We start from the raw sequence: 13,469 nt of genomic DNA on the forward strand, positions 1-13,469 counted from the left end.
CAGTGGACGGAGTCAGAAACTTGTTGAGACAGCGGGGAATGACATGTGGAAAAGGCGCCACAGGCTAGACTTAAAACCAGGCTACAGTTTTCATGGTGTGCAGCGTATCAGCTAGGCCATCTGTGCTCCCAGTAAGATATTTAAATCATGATTACTTGTTTAATTTTCACCGTTAACTGTGATAAATCATTTCTAACCACATCTGAAATTTGTGTTTTGCATTTCAAAACAAGTCCATGTTGGCAGTTCAGGATTTTTGTAATATTGCTAGTCTTTATATTTAAATCAGATTTCCTGAGGATATACTGTGTTAATGAGTGTTGAACTGCTACATTAGTATGGTTAGAAATAGGGCTGGGCAGTTATTCCAGATTTACATTGAATCAAAATATGTCCAAAACCAATTATAAAATTGCAGAAGGTACAATATTTTGTTGGACAGAAAGTTGTTCAAAGTAGCAGCTTATGCTCTACCCAACATGCAAACATTCATGTGTCTTTTTTCCAGAATAGTTTGCAAAAAATCCCGCTTTTCTTGTTTAATGTTTTTTTTTAAGTATGAGAAGGACAAAACATCATCATTGTCTTCAATACAAATTCATATCGAATTTGCAATGTGTCAGAAATAATTGCTGTTATATATTTTCCAAAAATGTTCAGCCTTAGCTTAATCTACCAAATATTGTGTACCTTACAGTATAGAATGATTCATGGCTTTTCTGTCGAGAAACACACAAATTGAAGAATTAAAAAATAATTGCATATTAAATGGCAGTTGCAACATTTAGTGAGAAAACCCACAATTTGAGTATTTTCCCAATTCATTCAGGTCTAATTACCAATCATGATTTGTGGTTGGAGACAACTTCATAGTGGTTGTTATGTAAGAAACACTGTTTTACACTGTTGCATGTACAAAATGACTCAATTGATGTACAATGATCCCTGGTAAACAGAACAGCAGTTTCAGTTTTAAGGAGTTACCATTAAGTTTCTTTCTTTATTAGTAACCCAGTTAGGGTTAATAATTCAGCTCAGACATTTTCTTAAGGAACTTTTTGTCCTTAATGTGGATCTTTGGTTTTTGTTCCACCTAAGAGTACTGTACTAATGGTTTGGATAAAACCTGCTTTGGGGAATGCACATTTGCAGATGTCCTACATTGCTGACCACGGTACCAGAGATATGGGGTTCAAAACCTTGTCTCAGCACACTGAGCATCCAGTGTGGGCCCTTGGGCAAAGTCTGTTGAGTTAAGCTTGCAACACCTGTCCCGATATACGTTGCTTTGGATAAAAGTGCCTGCTTAATGACATTGTAACACTATAACGTCAGTCATTAAAACACACTTTAATCATGAACACAAAGAGGTTGAGGAGTTTTTTAAACTGCCTTATACCTGCGGTTTCATGACTCATGTTCGTGAATGTGTGTATCTCCTGTTGCAGCAGTGGCATGCAGGTTGAGGCCGGCAGCAGCATTCCTCTCTGACAGCAGAAAAACTGAGGAGAGCCCTGACAGCAGCAGAGCTGATCAGTCAGCCAACTTCTCCAGGTTTCACATAGTCACCAAAAGACTCTCGACACCCCCGCTGTCCACTCATCTCCGTGCTACCGCGTCTGCATCCCCGACTTTTTGTGCACTGCTGTCAGGTTGTGTTAAGTTACATCACCATGAGAAGACGGTGCATCCTCGCTGTTGTTCTGTGCATCGTCTTTTTTCCTCTGAGAGTTTCTGCTGCTGCTAAACTATTGATGAAGTTCAGTTTTTTAAATCAGAATTTTGAGCGTGCGTGAATCATGTGTGTGTTCTGTGTGTTGTTGACCGACCGTGCAGCTTCTGTGCATCGCTGCAGATTAGCTGATTGTGTCTCAGCCCTCATATTTGCCATCTGAGGTCATTCTGAAGTTTTTTGTTGTTGCATTGGCCAATCTGATATGTCAGCTCCAGTTAAACTGCAGGGAATAAAGAGAAAACCATCGCAATAACTTTCAAAACTCACTCGTTTCTGTTTATGTTAGTGCATCTGTGCCGGGCTCCACCCTGTGTTTAACAGTGCAGCTGCTGAGGTTTTTCTTGGATTTAGCCATCAATGACAGAGATCCTGTATGAGTGTGCTCATTATGTGGCTTTCTGCTGCTGGGCAGTAATATTCAGCACTGTTCAAAGCTTCAATTTGATGTGTGGCTCCAGTCAGAACACGGCAAGGATTTCCAGTTTTTAAAAATGATATATAGTTTTGAAAAGTAGTCAAAATTAAAAAATACAAGCACTCCAATCTGGTGGTTATATTATCGAGACAATGACACTGTAGCTCAGTGTTACTCAACCCTGCTCAACCAAAGAGCCAAACTGTTGAAAAATACCTTTACAAGAGCCACAATCTAAGTGGTATGAAGTTGCAAAAATGGGTGAGAAGTGACAAAAAAATGAGTTATATGTGGCTCAAATGGTCCAAAAGTGGCAAAAACTTGGCAAAAAAAATGCGTGACTAAAATGGGCAAAAAGCAGGCAAGATTGGCAAAAATGGGCAAAAAATAGAAAACAAGTGGTATTTAATGGCTAAAAGTGGCTTAAATGAGCAAAATAGTGGCAAAAAGAAGAGGCAAAAGTGTGGGGAAAAAAAAGAAAACAAGTGGTATTTAATGACAACAAGTAGCTTATTTGGACTAAAAATGGCAAAAAATGGGCAAAAATGGAATAAAATTGTCAAAAAGAAGTTGTAAAAATGGGCAAAAAATAGGAAAAAAGGGGCGTTTAATGGCAAAAGAAAGCTTAAATGGATGAAAAATGCCAATATTGGTGAAAATGGCAAAAAGCTTTTCTGGGGGATTAATATTTAAAATGAAGACATTAAAGAGCTACAAATAATCACATAGAGCCACACGTTGAGTATCACTGCTCTAGCAATGGATATTTTTCACATTAATCTGGGAAACCTCCCATACAAAGGGCAGGACTTTTTGAAAAAGATTCCCTGATCGGACGAATGCTGTGTCACATTCAGACCAATCAGAGCAACCAGAAAAAATGAGGTTGTAGGCATGTTCAGCCCCATTAAGTAGCATGAGCCTGGCAGGCCAATGCTGTTGTAGTTTACTGGCGGTGGAGCTTGTTGGTGGATCAAACTGATGCCGAGGCCAGTAGAGAGGAGCAAAGACGTCTTCTCCGCCAAAAGAATCTTTCAATGCAAGTCTTTAATGAAGAAATGTCGTCCTGATTTGATAAAAACTGTCGCTCAAGCTACATCTGAGCTAAACACTTCACTAGCTGCCATTGTACCCGGTTACAGTACAACTAAACCCCAACAGTAACTGTCACAAAATTATACCAAAGCAGGATGGGAAGAGCGAAAACATCTTTTCCATCATTAAAAGCTTTTAGTGTGGTTCTTTGCTCTTATGTATTAAAGAAATGTGGTCCAGTTTTGATTAAACTGTAGCTATGCTATTATTACATTCAAGCTAATCGCTACACCGGCGGCAGCCATTGCTACCGGCTTCCAGGTCCCACCTCATTCTCCTCACATGAGACTGATTGATCTGGTCTGGATTTTTTTCATATTTAGGTCACTGAACCCTCTGGACCTGAAGCTTTTTTTTTAACCATTTTGTCTCAACTTGACTTGTTGTCTTAAAAACTTGTAACACACCAAACATCCTTTTGTCTAGGACAACCTGTTTTTTTTTTTTTTTTAAGATTTTATTTTTGGCCTTTATTTGATAGGACAGTGGATAGAGTCGAAACAGGGAAGAGAGCAGGGAGAGACATGCAGGAAATAGTGCCATGGGCCGGATTCAAACCCGGGTCGCCTGCGTACATGGCACACGCCTTAACCACTCGACTACCAGCGCGCCACAACCTGGGTTTTAATGTGTGCTGTTGTAATGTCACTGGAATTTTAAGAATGTTATGGGACTGTAAAGACAAAAGAAAACTCTAAATGGAAATTAAAACTCAAACATTTTCATGTGTTACACACAATAAACAATGAATTAAACTTCTTTTGCACAAACACTCCTTTCTCTTAGGGACCAAAAAGTAAAAAAAAGACATTATACCATAACAAAAAGTCATCAAAATATTCACATATTTACAGAAACATCCCTGTCCTTTTTTATATTGGCTGATTATGAGCCATTAATCAAAGCAGTTCCTGTCTGCAGTGACAAAGGACACATCATAGGCTTCCTCTCCATTATGAACTATCCAGGCTCTGTCCTTCAGTTGCACTGTTGTCTAGGACAACAGTGCAACTGTTCTGCAAACCATTATGCAACGACGGAACAGCACATGTGAAATCTGTTTTGGGGATGCGACATGGTGGCTAATGCCTAGCTAGTGTGAGAAATGATCGAAAATTAATTAAAAATATATAAAAAGACGCTTAATGTCAGAGTTACTGATGTGGAATTAATCTTCAAAGACCGCAGAAAGTCACCCAGGTTCAAGGCTTGCTAGAAAAGCTACCATAAGGGTTACGAAGGCGTGGATAGCATCATTAGAATGGCTCAATGGAGGGCTTCCAGAGGGGGAAGAACAGGAAGTGGCTACGACTTATGTTGAAAAGTCATTTTACTTTAACAATCTGTGTCTCTTCTTGTCTTTTATGACAATGTCAGTCTCAGAGGGTTACTGGATCCACAGGTCGAAATGTAAAGGAAAATTTTTAGGGACCAGGAGACACTGGTGTCTCTCTCCTCTGCTCTCTATCTGTCTGTAGCAGATGCTAATGTTAGTGTGTGAATCTGTGCAAGATGCCAAAGAGACTTAATAAAATCAATTTGCTAAATTGTCCGATGAATTAAACAGCAGCGATAGCTATGCTATGCTATTCTTCCTGCATGTCTGTGCAGAGGTGTTGGTGAGTTTCTAACTCTGTGAAACAACCAGGAAGTGACGTCTTCTTTGACCATATCAGCGCTCAGATTTGGGGGGTTTGGTTTTTTTCATGCCTTTATTGAGAGAGGAAGATAGTGGATAGAGTCAGAAACAGGGAGAGACATGGTCGGACATTAGCCCAGGCTGTCTGCGTATGGGGCATCACCTAGCTGCTAGGCCATCTGCGGCCTGCACTTGGTTGTATTTGATTGACCATCGCTGTGCTCTGTCTCTTTGAGTGGAAAGTCTGAAGAAGACCCAAGTCTCTATTGTCAACACATTCCCTTTTAGTTGCAAAGAGAAGGTTCTTTCAGGATCTAATGCAGTCTGCTGTGTACTAAAGAGCCTTAAATTGTTATCTGACATTGAAAACCATATTATTGTCAAAGCTGATGCAGCTTGCAGCTCATATTTTAATCGTTTTATCAGCTGATAAACAAGGAAACAAGAATAAACTGAGTACATTTAGACTTGTTTGAAATAGTCTGACATCTACGAAATGTTTAACTTTGCAGAGCTGTGTGTGTGTGTGCAGAGATGCACGAGTGAGAAAAGACAGGAGTAACCTTCCACTAGCTTGTTACAGCCCACACACACCCTGCTGAGTCACCAGTCTGTCAGAGCAGACTCTCTCACTCACATATTTATACCCAACTGCTAGTATGCTGCTCTAAAGTTGCTTAAGATCCTCTTTAGCCAGCTGACCATCTGCCTGGAACTTTCCTCCCAGAGATCCTGACTTACATCCACACACATGAGATTCTCACAGACAGCTGTTTATAATGTCGTCATATTGGAGAGAAACTTCTATGAACTTCTTTTTGTCTGTGCTCCATTAGTTCTCCTGATCCACGTGTACAGAAGAGGCTCTGAAGGATCTCCATGAAGAGAATCCCTGATTCCTGCTCTCCGTCCTCTTTATATGTTGTTTTTAACACGCTGCAGTTGGACACACACGTGCACAAAGATGCACAGAAGTGAAGCGTGCTGCTCTTGTCTGTGTCAGACAGTACCAGGCTCTGCAGCTAACACACGTGCTAATCTGAACGCAAACTCACTCACACACACCGTCAGGAAACACACTATTGTTTAGAAATGTACCAGGAGAACAGAATCACAGTGTAGAGTGACACAACTGCTACTTTTTATAGCTGTATGACAAAAACAACAATCCAAGTATCAGGAAAGGTATTTATATATTTAATAACAACAATCCAAGTATCAGGAAAGGTATTTATATATTTAATAACAACAATCCAAGTATCAGGAAAGACATTTATATATTCAATAATGATAATCCAAGTATCAGGAAAGACATTTATATATTCAATAATGATAATCCAAGTATCAGGAAAGACATTTATATATTCAATAATGATAATCCAAGTATCAGGAAAGACATTTATATATTTAATAATGACAATCTAAGTATCAGGAAAGACATTTATATATTCAATAATGACAATCTAAGTATCAGGAAAGACATTTATATATTTAATAACAACAATCCAAGTATCAGGAAATATATTTATATATGTGTTGTTTGTCACATTGTAGTACGCTCATATTTGATGTAGTAAAAACAATTTTTTAGATTCCTCACCTATTTTTTTACAATTGCAGAGCTGGATAATATTGCTAAAATGTATCTTGTGGTGTTATTGTGTGCTCTCTGTGATAATGGTATTATATCATTATATTACAAAAATAAAGGGGATAACATTTAAATGAGAATTCAGGTGCTAATTACCCCTTCTCCAGCTAAAAAAAGGCAGACTAAACTAAAAATGTTTTTACAAGTCTCGCTTTCATCACTTCTTTGTAACTGCACCTGTAGTTTTAAGTTTCATTTCTCTCCTGGTGAGGTTTGTGAAGTTGCTACTAGGGGTGTAACAATCCATCGGTGTGTATCAGTACATTGTTTGGTTGATTAATTATCCAATCAGATCGATAGAAAATCAAAACATCAATCTACACCTCACCGTTCAGCAATGCTTTTATTTTAGAAGTCCTCCCATATGCCTGTTGATGGTTCCCGGCCCTCTGTCGGTCCTCAACAATCCATGGTAGTGGCAGTCGCTAACAGTTAGCAGCTGAGTTAAAGAGGATATCCGCTCCTCTGTTAGCTGTGTGGAAATATTTCGGACAGAGACTACTGTAGGGCGGGACTCTCGATTATTCTGCTGACTATGTCTGCATTTTCTATCTGTAAGCCATCACCTTTTGAGATCGTTTACGGATAAAAGCCACTCCCCCCTTGTTATGGCTGAAGTAGTAAAAGTGGTGTCTGATACAGGCTCTACAGCACTTATCATCAACTGGTGGCCTGAGGGCCACATCAAGCCCCCAAAAGCTTCCTATCAGGCCCCCAGAAGATCATTAAATTCAAAAAAGGAAGAAAAGAAGATGTTGTGGTTTTAAGGGTTGACTTTAAATGTTCAAAAAAATGGATTAAGACTGGTGGAAATGCTACAAAAATAGCCGGATTAAGTGTTGAAAAGGGGTTTGAGAGTAGCACAATGGGAGAAAAAAAATGGCAGGAAAAGTGGTAAGAGGTTAAAATGTGGCAAAATAGGCAAAGGAGGAAAAAAGGGGCAAAATGTTTTTAACAATTGGTTAAAAATGGCAAAAATGACGCATAAAAAGTAATGAAAAGGGGTTAAACAGTGGTAAAAATGGAAAATAAGTGGTACAAAGGGGATAAAACATGCAAGAAAAGTGGTTGAAGAATGGCAAAGTATCAGAAATGGTTTATAAGTGGCAAAAATATAGCCTAGCAGAAAATAGCCAGGCAGAGTAGTGGTAATGGGTTGGAAGGGGCAAAAGGGCCTAAAGAGTGGCAAAAAATTTACAGTAGCAAAAATGGTCAAAAATGGGTCAAGAGTGGTAGAAATGTTGCAGAAATGTCCAAATGAACTCGTGAAAAGAGGTTAAATAGTGTCTTAAAGAGTTCATATTGATGCTAAATCATAACTGGGGAGGGCCCATTCTCTGGGATTTTTGGGGGCCCAGCCTAGTCTGTGGGTAAAATGTTCTGCATTTTGAACTAAAATACAAATACTAGGACAATCACATGTTAATTACGCCAAAGCATTTATTTAATTTTGGTTTATTTGAAAGTCCAGCCCCCAGAGTCTCTGTCAAGGCTAAATCTGGCCCTTGTACAAATGTACTTGATGACCCTGCTCTACAGGTAAACAGAGAAAAGTCTGTTACCTTTTGTTTCCTTGACTTTATTAATTATTTGGTCTGGCATTCAGGTGAACCCAGCCTTCGTCCTCTCTTCCCCAAGTTCGGCATATCTTGCTCTTTCTTGTTCTACTCTCCAGCTTCACCTTGAATTCTGTCATTGCCCAGATCACAACCAAACATTTTGTCTCCTCAGCAGACCACTTTTTCTCCATTTTCCTCTCGTCTTCAGAACCTGGAATATGACACGCCTGATGGTTCTGTCAAGAAACTCTTCTTCATTATGCTTTTACTTTGGAATTTGAGCTGTCTAAAGCTAGGAGTGCTTCACAGTCTGTTCAGATAAAACAGGCAACAGCTTAATTTAAAATCAAAATTAAAAATTTAGGAACTTTTGGTGGATTGAAAGTTATGACTGTAGCTCAACTACAGGAAATAAGATCTTGCTATGTACAGAAAATGAATGAAAATGGCTAAAGGTGACAGTAAAAATGGGAAATATGTTTTACTTTTCCACTGGGCTGTCTGTGAGCTTTAAAAGTGAAATGAGGCATTCAAAGTCACAGCTGTGGCCTTGTTCTCCATCACTGTGAGAACAGGAATACCCTACGGTGAGAAGCATCCAGCTGCTGCCCCACCAAGGTAACTTTGGTGCACCTTAGAGGACAAAATAGCTTTTTATTAATGCTATTTAAAAACTATGACTCTATTACTTGTAATTGACCCTTTAACACCGACAGCAGTGACTTCATGATGCTCAGTGTTTGTTCAAGGCAGCATCTCTGCACTAAAAGGCTCATTGTGTGTGTGTGCTGTGCTTTGTTTCTATGAATATCTCTGTTTGATGTCCGCTCACACAGCTGTGTGTGTGTCTATAGAAAGCTCAGTGTGAGTGTTTAGCGTCAGATGTGCTCTCTATTGTATGAGTGGAGCATTTCCTGGTCAACAGGAGGAAGGGCGGGGGATTCAGGGGGATAACCACACTCAGGTATTTGTGAGTGTGGAGAACAGGAAAAGCTGTGATCACTATAACAGAGACAACACATTTACACATGTAAACACTTGGTCTTTATTTTCCTACATGTCTGCTTCTTTGTGGTGTTTTACCCAAAGGGAAGACATCCTGCTCCAGTAGATAAATCTATCCACATTTTTTATTCTGACGGTTATTATAGCCAGAAAAGCAGATGTGTTTTTAGCCTGTTTTATCTAGTATTATGGTGCTGTCTCCTTCCATAGATTTTATATTATAGAAGACACATGAAGTTTTTCATCAACAAATTAGAAACATCCCAATAAAGCCTCTCACTCTGATTTGACTTTCCTATTTGCACCCTAAAGAGCACAAAAGCTGCACTTAGATTTGCACAGTTGCACCAAGAGTGCAGAAACTAGACTGTTTAAAAAGACATGTGCATATTCCTTTACCAGTCCATACAGTTGAGATACCCCTCTACAAGGCAGGAATCAGTGGAAGATTGTTACGATGATGCCACCTGGTGGTGACATTTTGTACATGCACTTACTCAACAGTTGGTTTAATCAGTGGGTCCTGAGACACTGAGAAATGATTTTAAACTTTATATTTTTGCCATTCTAATGAAAAAGTATGCATGAAATTATTTCAGTGTAAAAAAAAAAAAAAAACATGCGGTAAAAGTAAGTCTGCACACAGTCAGCTGGGCCCCTGACAAACCCGGAGAAGGGGCCCTCCCCAGCTGTGTTTGCTGATAATGTCATGCCTGTTTTATCAGTAGATTTGGTGCTAGCGTCCTGAATAGATCCCTCACTTTGGAGCTGAAAAGTGTGTCAAACTGTTAAGGGGTTCTAATTTTAAAAATGTCTGTGCCACTTTTTAACCACGTTCCCCACCCAATTTTGCCCTGTCATTTGCAACTTTTCATCATCTTTTTCACAATTTCAACCTATTTTTGCCTCTTTTTTAGCCACTTTACACCACAGCCCCTTTTCATCATGTTTTCCCCAACAATTTAACACATTCTAACATATTTTTAAAACTTACAACTGGGGCTGGGGAATCAAAAATTAGATTAAATCACAGTATGACGCCCATTTTTGCCCATTTTAACCAAATTTGACTATTTTTTTTATGCCAATTTTTGCCTGTTTTACCAATTTCGGCCAATTCTTGCTTGTTTTTCTGCCTCAGTTAACTTTTATTTATATATTTATTTTTTTTAAAGGTTTATTTTGGGCATTTTTGTGCCTTTATTTGATAGAGGAGGACAGTGGATAGAGTCAGAAATAGGGATGAGAGCGGGGGAGAGACATGCGGCAAAGGGCCCCGGGCCGGATCTGAACCCGGGCTGTCCACGCAAATGGGGTGCACCCAGACCACTTGGCCACCTGTGCCCCATCAGTTAACCTATTTTTAGGGGTGCACCAATTATAATTTTCTGGCCGATCCCCGATCTTTAAAAAGCCTGACCTGCTGATTCTGATTTTGGCTGATACCGATTTTTTTTTTTATAACTGACAGCATACACCTTCAGTGTTTCAATTTTATTTTATTGAGTAACACTGAACAATACCTGGGAAACAATACAAACATGTTGTTTTAACTGCACATGAGGTAATTCTCTCAGATATAAATGAAAAGTTTAAAGCATTGCTGTCCAAACTACTAAATTATATCAGTTCTTTCAGTCTTTCATTTTTCACACTTTAGTAGGTAGAGGTACATATGAAACTGATCTTATCTACTGATCTTATTTACAAGGATCGGTCAATTGCCGATCTCCTAAAATTAAGGAAATCAGCGCCGATACCGATTTTCTTTGATCGATCGGTGCACCCTACTATTTTTGCTTGTTTTAACCACTTTTTCCCCACTTTAGAAATCCCATTTCACCAAATTTTGCCACTTTGCCACTTTAACCCATTATTGCCATTCTTTGCTGATCTTTTGCCACTTCTAACCCATTCCTGCTAGGCCTGGGCAATTAATCACAAATTATGTTAAATCACATTATGGCCTGCTGCAATTTTCTAATCGCAGAAGGTGCAATATTTCTTTAACCTGAAATTTGTGTCTAAATACCAGTTCAGAACTTTTTTTGCAGCAGAGATGTTATGCATAACATACCATGCAGTCATTCTAGTGGCATTTTTTTAGGATAGTGCCCAAAAAAAATCCAATTCTCTTCATTTTTGTATTTTTTTCGTATTAAATATGAGAATTATATAAAAAATGTCATTCCCTCATACAACAGTTCATATCAAATTTGCAAAATGAGTAAAAAATCCTCACATTTCAGTATTTAAAAAAACTGTTCTACCTAGTTTAATTGAATATTGTGTTACACAGTAAAGAATGAATTATTGCTTGTTTTTGTTGTAAAATGCATGGCATGAGGAACTAAAGAACTAAGCGCATATTAAATCGCCATCACAATATTGGATTAAAAAAATGCAATTAGGCTAGATTATTTTCCCAAATCGTTCAGCCCTAATTCCTGCTACTTTTAAAATCCCATTTCACCACTTTTCCCACCAATTCCTGCCATTTTTAACCCATTTTAGCAATTTTTAACCACTTTACTTCTGTTTTTAAGAACATGAGTTTACATTTTTAAGAATACTACAGCACAAATGAATAAGAGAATATTTTTGTTGCTTTGACAAGAGTGGTTATTATTCGGTTAAATGTAAAATATGGAAATCACAGCTTAACTATACAACTGACCATGATTTCACTGACCTCCATGGTCAGTTTGGCTGGGTCCCAGAAAGTGCCCCCTTAATCCCCCCTTTTGGGCGTACTTGTCTGCACTGTGCATGGCTGTGCTCAACCACCTTCGGGTACTGTAGAGGTCCCTGGTCTCTGGCACCTCTATTATGGGGGTCATGGACTGAAAAGTTTGACAACCACTGGGTTAAGTCATGCCCTCCTGCAAATGCTCCTGAAACTGAAATGAGTGGATATGAAGTATCATGTTAATATGGCCCAAATGGATGGATGGAGAGCAGGAAAACATGGAGGATCATAAAAATAGGGGCTAAAATATATTGAAGACATGTTGTTAGCCTTGAATGTACTGCAAACATAAACTAAGTAGTAGTTTCTCTTCTTCCTCTGCAGGTCGGTGTACGACGGTCAGGAACATGGCCTCTTCATGGAGAAGCTGGATGCTCGGATCAGGAACCACGACCGAGAGATCGAGAAGATGTGTAACCATCACTTCCAGGGCTTTGTCGACTCCATCACTGAGCTGCTCAAAGTGCGAGGGGAGGCACAGAAACTCAAGGTAAAAAAAAGAAGAGAGCAGTGATGGATGTTCTGACTGTCTGAGAAACACTGAAGATGAACTTGAATTCTGTCATTTCCTCGTTTTCCTCCTTCAGAGTCAGGTGACGGAGACAAACAGGCGCCTTCAGGATGATGGCAAAGACGTAAGTTTACAGATCTGCTAACATCACATCTGTCACATCAGGGTTTGTGTTTGAAGATTTCTTCCTCTATCTCATCAGCTCATCAGCTCCATGGAGGAGCTGCAGCAGTGTCGAGTTCAGCAGAGAAACATCGCCACGACCATCGACAAACTGACCCACTGTCTGCCAGGTAAGACTTAGAGTAAATGAGAAAAACATGAAGAACAGATTTGTAAATGTCCACACACGTTTTTCTACCTCACATAGACCCACGAGATTTTAATTTCTCTGAACTGAACCATCTTTCTTTTATTTTTCTTTCCATCCCACAGTCCTGGAGATGTACAGCCGACTACAGGAGCAGATGAGGGCCAAAAGGTATGGCATCTAATTTTGATGTAGATGAAGAGACACATTTCCATGTCATATGGGATTTTCCTGGGAATATGGAGAAATTGTCATCAGGAATTTTTGACGGATATATGATCAGGAATTTTGAGTCAAAAATTTTCTCGAAGACTTTGAGGAATTTTACCATAAAATTTGGGAATTTTTTTATTGGAAGTTTTATGGAGATTTTTTTGGGGAAAAAGAACAACAACAACAGAATTCCACAAGGATTCCCTGATTGAAACAATTGATATTAGCATCTGCCATATCCAAACTTTGTTATGGTCTAAGAAAATGTCCTCTGGGATTTTTGATTGTGAATGTTTTCAAAGGATTTTCCTAGAAACATTTGGGGATTTTCATAAGGTTTTTTTTAGGATCTTTATTTTCATATGAATTCTTTTAAAGTGGAATTTTCCTTGAACCACTTTTGAAGTTTTCTTTCCTGAACACTCTTACAGGAATATTTCTAGATATTTTCAGTAATTTTGCCTGTAGTTTAAGAAGTTTCATAAGGTATTTTTAGACATAATTTAGGGTGTTGCCATTGAAAATTTTGAGGATTTTTTTTTGTCAAAAACAAACAAAGAGCTTCACACTGATTTCCATCACACACA

The 13,469-nt window shown here is 38.8% G+C and overlaps 1 protein-coding gene across 7 annotated transcripts in view; it reads left to right on the forward strand.

Moving 5' to 3' along the window:
• The window catches only part of exoc6b (exocyst complex component 6B), a 151,132-nt gene that overhangs the window by 5,218 nt on the left and 132,445 nt on the right, over positions 1-13,469 (forward strand). For all 7 annotated transcript variants that reach the window (XM_041779378.1, XM_041779379.1, XM_041779380.1 and 4 more), the window contains exons 2-5: positions 12,173-12,338; positions 12,436-12,483; positions 12,562-12,652; positions 12,795-12,840. In XM_041779378.1, coding sequence (XP_041635312.1) covers positions 12,173-12,338; positions 12,436-12,483; positions 12,562-12,652; positions 12,795-12,840 — 351 coding nt within the window. The remainder of the gene's footprint in view (positions 1-12,172; positions 12,339-12,435; positions 12,484-12,561; positions 12,653-12,794; positions 12,841-13,469) is intronic.

This window comes from Cheilinus undulatus, linkage group 22, assembly GCF_018320785.1.
Source record: "Cheilinus undulatus linkage group 22, ASM1832078v1, whole genome shotgun sequence".
In the NCBI taxonomy this organism is placed as follows: domain Eukaryota; kingdom Metazoa; phylum Chordata; class Actinopteri; order Labriformes; family Labridae; genus Cheilinus; species Cheilinus undulatus.